Source organism: Lontra canadensis, unplaced genomic scaffold (assembly GCF_010015895.1).
Source record: "Lontra canadensis isolate GAN:19392208 unplaced genomic scaffold, GSC_riverotter_1.0 scaffold59, whole genome shotgun sequence".
NCBI classification, from domain to species: domain Eukaryota; kingdom Metazoa; phylum Chordata; class Mammalia; order Carnivora; family Mustelidae; genus Lontra; species Lontra canadensis.
The window spans coordinates 2,302,306-2,315,093 of record NW_022631053.1 but is presented as its reverse complement, the minus strand read 5'-3'; the positions used below and the strand labels follow the sequence as shown (position 1 = coordinate 2,315,093).

Here is a 12,788-nt window from a genome sequence, read left to right as displayed (position 1 = left end):
AATTCAGGAAGGGCCAGACTGACAAAGAATGGAACTGTCAGGAGGGGTAGGACAGAGCAGAACTCCATTTCTTGCCCACTGACTCCTCTATTCACCAGTAATTAGTCCTCCCAGGGGACAAGGACACATGCCCTCTGAAATACTCCCACCTTGGGCTGTTAACCCAGAGAACAATGCTTAAGACAGAGATGCAGAATCAGGACAAGACATGACTTCATGGTGTCTGATGAGGACAGCAAATCCATACTCTCCACCAAGGTGAAAGTATGAGGCTAACAGACCAATGGACAGGAATGGGTCCGTGGCACAGAGGTTCCTCTTGCCAAGCTACTGGCCCAAAGTCCTCATTCTGCAGGTCCCCTAAGGGATGGATTACTGTTCACAGGGCATCCCAGGTGCAGGAAAGATGCAGGAAACCTGATATCCTTGACATTAACTCTCCATCATCCGCTTGGTGGATAGTCTACAGGCTCTCTTTCTCCAGTGCTAAACTGGGGCCCTGGGTGTCCCCAGGGGCAGGAGCAGGGCCAGCTGAGTGGAGTCTGAGCGGAGAGCCGTCTGGCTGTGATTCTGACCGCCAACCAGCGCCCTCCAAAGCCAGATCTGCAATTTGGGGTTATCCACCTGCTTCTCCCGCTACCGTGGAATGTGTTAGCAAAGCTGCTGAGACCCAGGAGAGAAAGGTAAGTGAGAAGGGTTCAGGAAGGGCGCGGGGGAGGGGACAGGATAGCGCCTTGCGGGCGCGGGTGTGTGTGAGCCTCCCTCTACTCCAGGATCCGCTTGTGGGAGGTGTTGGTGGAGGTCTGGATGATCTGCACGCGGGAGGAGCCGCCGCCGCCGCCTCTGCCCGCGTACTTGCTGCTGCTCCGGCTGCTTCCGCCGTAGCTCCCGCCGCCGCCGCCACCCGCGTAACCACCTCCGCTGACCCCTCGGGAGCCCCCGCCGTAGCTGCCTCCGCTCCCACGGGAGCCGCCGCCGCCGGAGCCTCCAGAGCCACGGCTGCTGCCGCCCCCGCCGCCCCCGCCGCTGACGGTCGTCTGGCTGCTCTGCACAGCTGTAGGGAGAGGGCATCCCCAGCGTGGGTCAGAAGGGCTGGCCAGGGCACCAGCCTGCACCTCTCTGCACCTCTCTGCACCTCTCTGCACCCTCCCTCGGGCAGCCTCCTGCGTCCTTAGTGGCTGGCCGCATCTGACTTGCAAAAAGTTACCTCGGATGAAAGGCTTCCCCTTTTCAAAGTATTCTTCATAGGAGAAAGCACTGGGTATTTTAGGGAACTAATGAATGGTTGAACACTACATCCAAAATCAATGATGTACTATATGTTGGCTAATTGAACATGATCATAATAATAATAAAAAAAGACAAAGCGGGGCGCCTGGGTGGCTCAGTGGGTTAAGCCGCTGCCTTCGGCTCAGGTCGTGATCTCGGAGTCCTAGGATCGAGCCCCGCATCGGGCTCTCTGCTCAGCAGGGAGCCTGCTTCCTCCTCTCTCTCTGCCTGCCTCTCTGCCTGCTTGTGATCTCTCTATCAAATAAATAAATAAAATCTTTAAAAAAAAAAAAAAAAGACAAAGCATGTCAGGACCTGCTTTCATTATCCATACACCCTGACAAGTTCTAAGCTGCTACTGATTATTAGGTCTCGTGAACACTAAAATACATTAAGAACTAAAATCGTAACAATTTAGTTCAGGGAATTTCTCCAGGCTTTGCAATTTGTTGGCTCACTGGTTTTTTTCACAGTGCAGGACTGGAAACTAGAACGCTGAGCGTGGTCCTTGCTGGTCAGCCATCCCAGGCCCTCCCTCCGCCCTGCCGGGCCCCAAACAGCCGACCCCCTGGGCCCTGCAACTTACAGATGCTCACATGGCTCTGCAGCTCCCCAGACATCCTATAAAACCAAAGCACACACATCAGCCAGACCAGCAAAGCCCAGGGGAAGGCAGGTGACAGCCTGGAAACATCTGGAGCAGAGACATTCCCCTGAAGTGAAAACTGTCCCCGAGTTTTAGGGAAAGGTGGGTGCACAGGCTAGGGCGTCAGGGAGTGAGGGGCTAGAGGGGGTTTTAAGCAGTTTCTGGAAGCCATTTAGCACTGGCTGTATGGCTTAGGCTGGGGTATAGGGGCATTCTGCTGGGAGGCAGGGGACTGAAGACATTGACATATCTTCTGCTTCTGATTTGAATGTTTCTACTCAGCCCAATCTACTAATCTTCCCAGAAAGCAAGGACTGTTTTCTCTCCAAATAGTCAGTCCCACCACCCCACGGGGGCAGCCTGCACACAGCCCCAGAAGCAGGGCCCACCTGCTCTCCTCGCCCTCCAGCAGCTTGCGGTAGGTGGCGATCTCCACGTCCAGGGACAGCTTGGCCCCCAGCAGCGCCTGGTAGTCACGCAGTAGCCGCGCCAGCTCCTCCTTGGACTGCTGCAGGGCGTCCTCCAGGTCCCCAAGTTTCTGCCGTGCATCCTGAAGGGCCTGCTCTCCTCTCTCCTCTGCATCCGAAATGGCCACATGCATCTGCTCAATCTGCCCAGGGTACGGTCGCAGAGAAGAACCAAATGGGAGGTGAGTTTCAGGAGCCCCATCTGACAGGGCCCTGTGGGAGGTGGCGTGTCCAGACAGCCCACCCTGAGCATCTTTCTCACCTGTTTCTTGACATTGCCGATCTCTGCCTGTAGCCTCTGGATGGTGCGGTTGAGCTCAGTGATCTCCATCTTGCTGTTCTTCAGCTCGTCTCCCTGTCTTCCCGCTGAGATCTGGAGCTCCTGGTACTGAGAACAAAGACAGCATCATGGTCAGCCTGCTGCGCTGCAGGAGGCCCTTCTCGAGGGAGTGAGTCTACCTTCTCAGGCCCCGCCCAAATCTGCTCTCCTAGGACAGTTCCCAGCTATGTCCCATCCCCCGAGCCATGATACCCTGATAACACACTCACTCCTGTGCCAAATGTCCCTCATCTGAGCCATGACACCCCCTATACACACACACATACACACACACAGTCTTGTTCAAGCCGCCCTCTTTCTCACCAGTCTCTGGCCAGACCCAAATCCTAGACAAAGCTGCTCCTAGATGCCCTTTTCCACCTACTTGTTCCCCCATCTAGGCCTTACTGCTGGCCCTTACCAACACCGGGACCTCTTCCCTTTTGCCAGCACACCACATTCCTTCCTACCCTTTTCCAGGATGGTTTCCCTAGCAGCCATGACCTTATTTCCTCAGAGGCCTTCAGCATGTCCCTTGTTTATTCCCATTCTCCTCTCTATGTCATTTCTGTATCTATGTGGCCCCATCAGTAAGCTCCCACAGGGCTCTGGAGGAGGTAAGGTAGCAGGGAATGGGGAGAGTTGCTGGTTCAAGGGAAGCTCTGCATTCTGATGCTTTCCCTGTTGACCATCTACCTCCCTGGTCTGATGCTGAAATCCACCCTGCTCGGAATGCCTGCCTGTAGGGCAGTGGGACAGAGGCCCTCTAGGATTGGTGTTGAGAAAGTAGATCTCAAGTGCCAGGAGTTCTGAATGAAGGAACCAGCCTTTGATCCTTAACTACAATTTTCACCCTCCGAAAAGGTCTGAGTCCACTGATAATAAAGAAGTAATCAGAGATGTGCCCGAAAACATGTATGTTTGTATATATATATATATAACTTCCAAAATAAGAGGAAGATGGTAGAAATTCTGAGGCTATGTCTGGTTTGGGGTACCAAGTCTGGGTGGAAAATCAGCAGTGCTCACCTTGGTCTGGTACAGCGCCTCAGCCTCATCCTTGCTCTTCTGTGCAATTAGCTCATACTGGGTCCTCACTGCATCGATGATGCTATCCAGGTCCAGGAAGCGGTTATTGTCCATAGACAAGATGACATTGGTGTCGCTGATATGGGTTTGCATCTGGGACAGCTCCTGCAAGGCATGGAACACAGGCTGACTCTTTCCACTTTCCTCCTGGGGCCTCAGTTTCCCTCTCCTGTCCCCTCAAGTCTCTTTGGGAAAAACAGAAGCCTGGGCCAGATGGGAGTCTTGGGGAAAGATCTTTGAATAGTTGTTCACCCCAAGAGGTGCCTTAACTAAAGGTAAAGGCCCCCAGACCTAGCCTCCGGGGAGAAGAAAGGAGCATGAATCCAGAGCCCTTGTAGGCACCCCCTGCCCACAATGCCTCTCCTGTGCCCCCTCTTCCTGCCTTAGTTGGCTTGGCTGCCATCTTTGGTTGGGCTCTCTGACAGGCAGACTTGTTCCTTAAGAAATACATGAGCTCTCAGAGCAGTAGAAAGGACAGTAGAAAGGCTCCTTGTGCAGCCATTTCCTCACTTTTGAGCCTGGGCTCTACTGCCAACTAACTAGTGACTAGCTGAGGGACTGAGTCTCTGAGTGCCTCAGCTCTCTAATCAGCAGAATGAAGACCAAGACATGGCAAAGCTCCTCGCACGACATCTGGCCCAAGGTAGACATGGCAACAGTAGGGTCAAGGGTAGGAGCATATTATCCCTCACCACTGCAGGCTTCATCCTCATTCCCTTTAGGATCCACACTGTCCTCTCCTACAGAATTCCCAAATAGCCCCATTGGCTTCCCAGCACTGATGAAGATTTCTGGTCGGTTTTCTCCCTGTATGTGCTGGGTATTAACCTCATGTCTAGGTAGAAACAAGGGCTGTTCCATCTTCTCTCTCAGGACCCTCCCTGCCTCCCATCTCCAGCACCTGCACCCAGGAATCTGAGCACTGGGGATTGGGAGGTTGACTCCAGTCCCACAGAGCTGAGGTGACTGGGGAGAGGAGTCCCTAGTGGGTCATGCTGTGTTTCAGGCCTCCACCTCCAGCAGCCCCTTGTGACATGTAAGGAAAGAGAAGGGTTTCTCATGAGGACTGAACTCACCATTTCAAATAAATACTTCAGGAAACTGATCTCTCCAAAGAGGACATTCACCTTGGACTCCAGGTCTACCTTGCTCATGTAAGCAGCATCCACATCCTGATCAGCAAGCAGAAATAGTCTGACTTTATTGTCCAGGTGTTGCCTGGACACTCACGGGGTGACCCAGGCAAGTGGCAAAACCTCTCTCAGTTTATTTCCTTGACTGCAAATTTCCTCACCTCACTCAGGTGAGGGACCTGCAAAATCTCTGGCTCTCCTAACCAGACACTAAGCCCTTCATCCCAGTCATTCACACACAGCTCCTCAGGTCCCTCCCCAGGTCCCAAGGCTGCACATGACTGACAGGTGTCAGTTGATTGAACTTTACCTTCAGGACTGTAGAGAGATAAGTACTCAAGGAAGCCTAAAGATTGATACCAACATCACTTTCAGACTTAATTCTTCAGTGCAGGGGCCCAGCATTCAGGCCACACCCTTAACAAGCTGCCCCTAGTGGTCACCATTCCCCGCTTGGTCACATAGTATCCCACAGTAGTTCCTCACTCTGCTCAGCCCACTGGGCCCACCGTCCCCCTGGGATCACCCCCATCCTTCACCTTCTTCAGGACGACAAAGTCATTTTCAGTGTTGGCCCTCCGGTTGATCTCTTCCTCGTATCTGTAGGGGGAAGTAAGAGACACAGATAGGCTGCTGAGGCTGACCTTGGCTCCTTGAGATTTTTCCTCACAGCAGGCGGCTTGGAATATCCAAACTTTTAGGGCTAGATTTTCACTATCCCCTGCCACTCTCACAGACAAGTAGCTGAAACCAGTTCTGGGCCTTCCAGGTCAATAGAGAGGACAACAATCCAAAGTGGAAAATGCAGAGCCACACAGAACCATCCTGAAATGTCCCTCTTTCTTTTGAAGTTTTACCTTTGTAAATTTGTTGAGCTCACTCATTTTTTGCAGTTGAGAACATAAATAGCCACTTTTGCTAAATTGCTTTAAAGAGAAAAAAATGTCACCTACCATGTTGCCTCCCAACACCTTCAGTGTGAATTTCATCTTGCCCTTTTGGAGCCACACCCTCTTGACTTTCTGATTGACGTGTCAGGGTGACGTCAAGAGTAATACCCTGCATTGTCACGTGAGGAGGGAGAAGCCGTTCAGTTGCCTACAGGGTGCAGGAGCAGCTGATCTGGCATTAGACAAGTCCTGCCATCCGTACCATTCTGACTAATAAAAACTAGTGCTTAGTATGTGCAGACATAGTCTAGGAACTCATTAAGCATAATGTCATCTAAACAGGTGGTTCTCAAATTGTGGTCCCCAGTCCACCAGCATCACATGGAAGCATACTAGAAATGCAAACCCTCTGGTCCTTTTCCAGGCCTACTCAACCAGCCTGCTGCACACTGAAGCCTAAGAACCCCGATCTGCCTGTCACAGCAACCCAACAGGGAAGGTACTTACCATCCCTACTTTACTAAGGTAAAAACTAAAGGCTTAGAAAGACAGAGTTGCAAGCAGCCAGAAAGTGGCAAAACCCACTGGAATTTGACTCATCTGGGTCCAGCACCCTGAGGATAGTCTGCCCTTCCCACCCAGTACAACTGAGAGCTATCCTACCCAAGCTGCCATAGGCAAGATGGTGCCCTCTGTGGTTGTGCAGTGCAGAGTCAGGTGGCTGTATGTGGGGACCCCGGTCCCCCCCAACATAGTAACACAAAAGCAGAGCATCTTGCCCCTGAATCAGTTCCTGACCCGTTTACCCTTCCTTCGGTCTCACTTGTTCTTGTAGTCCTCCATGACATCCTGCATGTTCTTAACTTCACTGTTCTGGCGCATCTGCTCGGCGTTGAGGAAATCCACCTGCCTCCGAAGCTCACTGATGTAGTTCTCCAAGATGGGCTCCAGGTTATTGGTCCGAGTAGAGGTGTTTACCTGCTGCAGCAGCTCCCACTTCGTTTGCAGCACCTGATTCTGCTGCTCCAGGAATCGCACCTAAGAACAAGAGACTTCCAAGTTCATCCTCCTGGGATGTGGGTCCAAGAAGCAACCCCACGGGTAGGAAGTCTGGCAACCAGACAGCATATCTGACCTCAGAGAATCAAGATGGCCCCCCTTGGGATCAGAGAGCTTCCCTTTCTGTGGGACGAGGACACACAGAACACAATGTGTTTTCTGATGGTTGATCAAGGGCTATAAGGTCAACTTGCCTAAAATTAACTCTGAGTTACTAAGCTAACTCTGGGGGCGCCTGGGTGGCTCAGTCATTAAGCGTCTGCCTTCAGCTAAGGTCATGATCCCAGGGTCCTGGGATGGAGCCCCACATCGGGCTCCCTGCTCGGCAGGAAGCCTGCTTCTCCCACTCCCACTCACCCCTGCTTGGATTCCCTCTCTCATTGTGTCTCTCCCTATCAAATAAATAAACAAAATCTTTAAAAAAAAAAAAAAACTAAGCTAACTCTGATTTTGATGGTTAACCACCTCCAGTGGAGTGCCTTCTTTCCTTCAGCTACAGCCACGTACACCACAGAGCTGTCACTCCCACACGCCACACTCCCTGCCAGCATAAAGAAATGCATCAGATGCATGCAGAGCATCTGAAACACTAATATCCAAGGCTCATTTCTCTTTGTGGCTGAAATGCTGTCTGGAATTGAGAAGAGGAGACAGTAAGAGGGAAGAAACAATTTGACTTATTATATGATACTGATTTCTGACCAAACCAGCCTGGGTGCCCCCATCCTTTAGGGTCCACCATGTCCATTTCCTGCCAGCGTATGTTTCAGAAGGTCACCTCACATAAATGTTAACTCAGAATTTTAAAAACAAATCGCCCCACTTTTTTTTAACATTTTATCTACTCGTTTAGGAGACAGAGAGCACGACGGGGGCGGGGGAGATAAAGGGAGTGGGTAGGCAGGCTCCCCGCGGAACAGGAAGCCTGAAGTGGGACTCAATTCCATGACCCTGAGATCATGACCTGAACCGAAGTCAGATGCTTAACCAACTGAGCCACCCAGGCGCCCCGTTCCCACTTTTTAGAAATGTTGTATAATGCATACGCATGCCCTAAAGTAAGGACTTTGTGGTTATCTAGTGTTTGGGAAATACTCATGTTGCGATTCCCTTCATTAACATTCACTGACACAGAAAATGGAGAGTGGACATCATCCTATATTCTCATTACCTCTTCTTCCAAAACTGGGCACAGAGGTCAGGTACAGGGTCCAGAGAGCTGACTGGCTGTGCAGACCAAGTGCATGGATTGAGCTCCGCATCATGATCAACCTTCACCTTACCCCCACAGGTGGCCCTCAGATGGAGCCTCCCTTCCCATGCCTTAGGTGAAGATAGGGGATGCCTCTATACTTCGCTCGGGTGCAGACACACACACACGTGCACACACACACAACACATACACACAAACATTCCAGAATCCTCCTAGGAGTTGTGTATGAGGACAAACACACTGCTTTGTGTGGTCAGGACAGAACCCTGAAGACACTCCCCTACAATGCCACCTGGCCCTTAGGACTGCCCTTCTGAGGGGCCAGGCTTTGTTAACTCCCTTTGAATTTTTACTCTGGGCTGGGAGACAGTGAACACTATTCCCCATGGCTCATTTTTTTAGCTTCATTAAAGCAAGAGCTTTCTAAGGCAAGCAGATCTCACAGATTGTCTCAGCTTGAATCCCCCCCCCAACCCCCGCCATGGGAAATTCCTGCCACCTGGCCTAGTTTTGTTCTAGCAGCATTGCGAGGAGGTAGACAAATCAAACAGACATGGGGTCTCAGCCCTGTGCTCAGTATTGTGGAAACTGAAGGAAAAAATTTCATGGACCCACAAGGAATCTCCACATCAAACAATGAGGGGCAGGTTAGCCAGAGGACCTTCTCCCCCTGCACACACATGATAACTCAGAGCACATCAGCAAAGTAACCCGTGGCCTCATCAGGCCACCCAAACTGCAAAGGCAAAGACTGGGTGCAGAGAGTGCCAGGCAATTTTAGTAGGATTTAATAGCTAGAAAAATCACTGAAAGCCATTGTGATTTTTTCCCAGGCCCCCAAAACACACCTGGGCTGTGTCCCATCTGTACAGATGAAACTAGCATCATGCTGAGCTCACCTTCATTCTGGAAAAAGCACACCCCTCTTGGCTTGTTATGCTCCTCCCTCTCCTGTTTATGACACTCCAGCCCCAGGGACCTCCTGCTGCCTCCAGCAACTCTTTGCCTAGCTAAGCATTTACCCTCTTGATCTCAACTAAGAATGGCATTCTCCTGGTATCTTGCCTTTATAGCCCTCAGTCCCTTCCCCGGAGCATCTAGTGTGACTTGCCGTCACTTAGTGCTGTTTGAACATAACCCTCCTTGGCTGGAGAGCCTCAGGAAGGCAGGCCCATGTTGGCTTTGATCTCCTGTAGACACAAGGTGCTCAGACCCATAGACACACAGTGCCCAACACAGAGAAGACAGTTCATAAGTATCATGGACTAGTGAAATGCTAAGGGCTTTGGAATTGCCTCCAAGTGTAGACAGTTGTCCCTCTGAATAGACTGGAAACTCCTAGAAAACAGGGATCTTGTCTGTTTTGTTTATAATTGAATCTCGAACACCCAGAATAGGCTGGCATATGATAATTACTCAATAAATACATGTTGAATGACAAATCTAGTCAGCCTTTCAGGTGTCGGGCTTGGACACTCAGAGAGTAGAAATAGACACAAAGGCTTTTGTAGTACCAAAGGCAAGGAAAAAGTACCTCTGGAAAGAAAGGAGGCGGGGGTGGGTGGTGGTGGTGGTGGTGGTGGTGGTGGTGGTGGTGGTGGTGGTCCATCTATTCCCAAGGGGATACCGGCCTGACCTTGTTCAGCTGAGCTTGAAGCCTCTATGCCAGGGTGGTAATTGGCCTAGATAGTCTACACCCGGAGGCATTTGAAATATACAGTGTGTCAAATGGCCTTAGGGACAATGGAGAAAAGTAACACAGGGATAAGGATGGATAAAGATGCTGGTGTGTGGGTGCTACTTCAAAAGGGAAATCAGGAAAGGCTCTGCTAAGATAGTGGCATCTGAGAAAAGACCTGAAGGAGGTGAGGGAGCAAGCCAGACCATTCTCAGGAAGGAGCAGTTCAAAGCAGAGGGAATGGCAGGAGCAAAGGTCCTGAGGCAGGCATGGGGTGCTAGAGGGTTCAGGAATGCAATAGTGTCCTGGTAAGCAAGAGAGAAACAGGAAAGGAGCACAGAGGGAGTGAAGGGTCACTGCAAGCAATGAGTTTGTACCTTGGGGAGCTAAATTCCAGCCCTCACTCTGTTGACCAAAATTTGCAGCTTGAGAGATGTTCTACCCAGTGGTGGCAATGTTGCCTAATTCTCACAAATGCAATCCAGGAGTGAGCAGCAGCTGTGGGGCGGAGGCTAGATCACACAGGGCCTTATAGGATCTTTGCTTTTATTCCAAATGAGACGAACAGCCAATGGAGGATTCAAAAAGAGAAGTGATACAATGATACAATGTTCTTAAATGGTGGCTCTTGTGTGACTCTGAGAATGGACTATATGAGGGTAAGGGTGAAAGAAGAAAGACCAGATAAGAAAGTAGAGTCAGAATCCACTGCAGTAGAAGGCTTCTCCCTCCCAGCTATGCTAGAGTCCTCCTGGATGAGGGCTCTTTCTTCACGGTTATGACAAGTCTTAGGGAAGAAGGTCAGCTTGCCACAGTCACCTACAACTTGGCCTTTGCCCACAGCCCCATGTCATAAAATGTAACAAATGTCCTATATTAATGGTGGGAACCACAATCTCTCAGGAGATCAGGTGCCAGTAGCCCATGGCCATTTCACTGACCTTCAGTCGTCTCTTCTCTCACCTCCTCCTTAACTTAGTCTTGACCTCCAGTGGTGTCTCCTTCACCTGTCACCTCCTTATACCAGTCAAGCCTTCCCAGTCCCTGCCCATGCCTGAGGTATGAAAATGTTAAGCCAAATTTCCCACCCAAGGTGATCAGAAGTAGCCAGAAGCACTTTGTTCTATTCAACTCCCGTTTGGCTATCTTTGGGCCTCAATACTCTTACCCCTCCTCCCCCAGCTCACACACTCTGTCCTTTCCCAGAATCTACCCAGATATCAGACTGGATATCCACAGCCCAGTGGTCAACTTTAGCCATGGGTAATCTGCAGTCAGACCACAGGTCAAGCTCTGGCCCCAACACTGGATTCCTATGGGACTGAGGGAAAGTCACTGAGCATCTAGGGGTCTTTGTGCCCCAGGGTGCTTCCCACTACATCACCAAGAACAAAGACATTTCTGGGGAGCCTACAGGGGCTACTGTGCCTCCAACTCTGGACAAAAGGAAATGCTGGAGGAAGGTCCTTATCATAGGCCTCTACCAGCCTCTGCTTGCTGATCTATGTCTGGACCAGCCCTAACATGAGGTTTAATTAAGGAACTAGAGAAAGGGGCTATGATGACTCCATCTGGCCCATTCTTGGCCTTGGATAAACTAAAACAAGGAACAGTGATAGAATCCTACCTAGTATGCTATTCACTTTAGCCCCTAGTAATACCCTCAGAGCATTCGTCTAGACTGTGCCATGGCTCCTTGAGGCTGGGACCTGTGTTCTTGTCACTCTGTAGCACCTGACACTGTATCTGACATATAATAGATGCTTACTAAATGTTTGTGGGATGGATGTGTGGATGGATGGATGGATGTGTGGATGGATAGAGGGAGGGAGGGAGGGATGGATGGATGGATGGATGGATGGATGGATGAGGGGATGGGTGGATGAAAGAGTGGATGGATGGATGGGTGGATGGGTGAGTGGGTAGATGGAAAGTGAATAATGGTGAACGAGAATAAAATCACTACACCATGTATTTTTTTCTGTGGGACATTTTCACATTTCTTACCTCCTTTCAGGCCAAAAGGAAAAGACAAATCCCCTCAGTAAGTCAAATTGAGGCCTAATGAAATAAATGCTTTCTTAAGGTCTCAGAACATAAACTTCTGGAAGTGATTGTCACCACCAAACTGAGATAATACAAGGTGGTAAGAGGTGGCAGGGGCACAAGGCCCTCTCAATTATTTGATCAGGGGCCAGAGATCCCCTGCCCTTGAGGTACTCACCTTGTCAATGAAGGAAGCAAACTTGTTGTTGAGGACCATAATCTGCTCCCTCTCCTGGGTCTTGACTCTCTGAATTTCAGGGTCCACCTCCAAGTGAAGTGGCTGAAGGAGGCTCTGGTTAATAGTCACCTCTTGGATGCCCCCTGGGGGACAGGAAGGACCAAAGCCCCCAAGCCCAAAATTGCTACCCCCCAAACCACTTCCTCCATAGCCACCACCTCCAAAGCCACCACCCCCAAAGCCACCACCTCCAAAGGCACCTCCCCCAAAACTTCTGCCCCCTCCTCCAAATCTCCCTCCTGCGCCCCCACCCTGGCAGAAACCACTGGCACTTCTTCCCACTAAGCTAATAGAGATGCTTTTACTGCCTCCCAGGTTGTAGAGGCTCCTAGAACCAAACCCCCTGGCATGGCTCCCATACCCGCCACCGCCACCACCACCACACCTGCCTCGGACCTGACACACAGACCCCACAGCCCGACTCCCACCGCCAGAGCCTGAAGAAGAGCCTGTGCTATAGAACCGCCTGCTCCTGGAGCTAAATGCTGACTGAGAGCTAAATTGGTGGCTCATGGTTACTAGAACATCCAGAGAAGCAGCCAAAAGAAAAGTCCCGGCTGGAAGGAGGCAGAGACCCAGGAGGAAAAGAGCTATGACTCCTTTGACAAGAGAGCTGGCTTAGTCCCTATATATACATGCACTCGCTGGGCTGGGCACCTTCCGAATCCTGGGAGGGGAATATTTATGTTTAGTTTGCCTGCCAGCAACATCTGTTTAAACCTCACACCTATGAGTTGCAGA

At 50.8% G+C, this 12,788-nt stretch overlaps 1 protein-coding gene across 1 annotated transcript; it reads right to left on the bottom strand.

Moving 5' to 3' along the window:
• Positions 1–265: 265 nt before the first annotated feature.
• Positions 266–12,671, bottom strand: KRT77 (keratin 77). The gene is made up of 9 exons (XM_032876708.1): positions 11,988–12,671; positions 6,637–6,851; positions 5,463–5,523; positions 4,867–4,962; positions 3,731–3,895; positions 2,645–2,770; positions 2,305–2,525; positions 1,856–1,890; positions 266–1,054 (listed from the first exon to the last, which is right to left on the bottom strand). The coding sequence occupies exons 1-9, from the start codon at positions 12,558–12,560 to the stop codon at positions 765–767; spliced, it is 1,782 nt and encodes a 593-aa protein (XP_032732599.1). The 5' UTR covers positions 12,561–12,671; the 3' UTR covers positions 266–764.
• Positions 12,672–12,788: the final 117 nt, after the last annotated feature.

Excerpts from the sequence above, each read along its gene's own strand:
- KRT77 (XM_032876708.1), bottom strand. The coding sequence starts at position 12,560 with ATGAGCCACCAATTTAGCTCTCAGTCAGCATTTAGCTCCAGGAGCAGG. Across the intron at positions 4,963-5,462 it reads ACTTTGTCGTCCTGAAGAAG|GATGTGGATGCTGCTTACAT; the intron begins GTGAAGGATGGG and ends CTTGCTGATCAG. Across the intron at positions 1,891-2,304 it reads CTGGAGGGCGAGGAGAGCAG|GATGTCTGGGGAGCTGCAGA; the intron begins GTGGGCCCTGCT and ends TTGGTTTTATAG.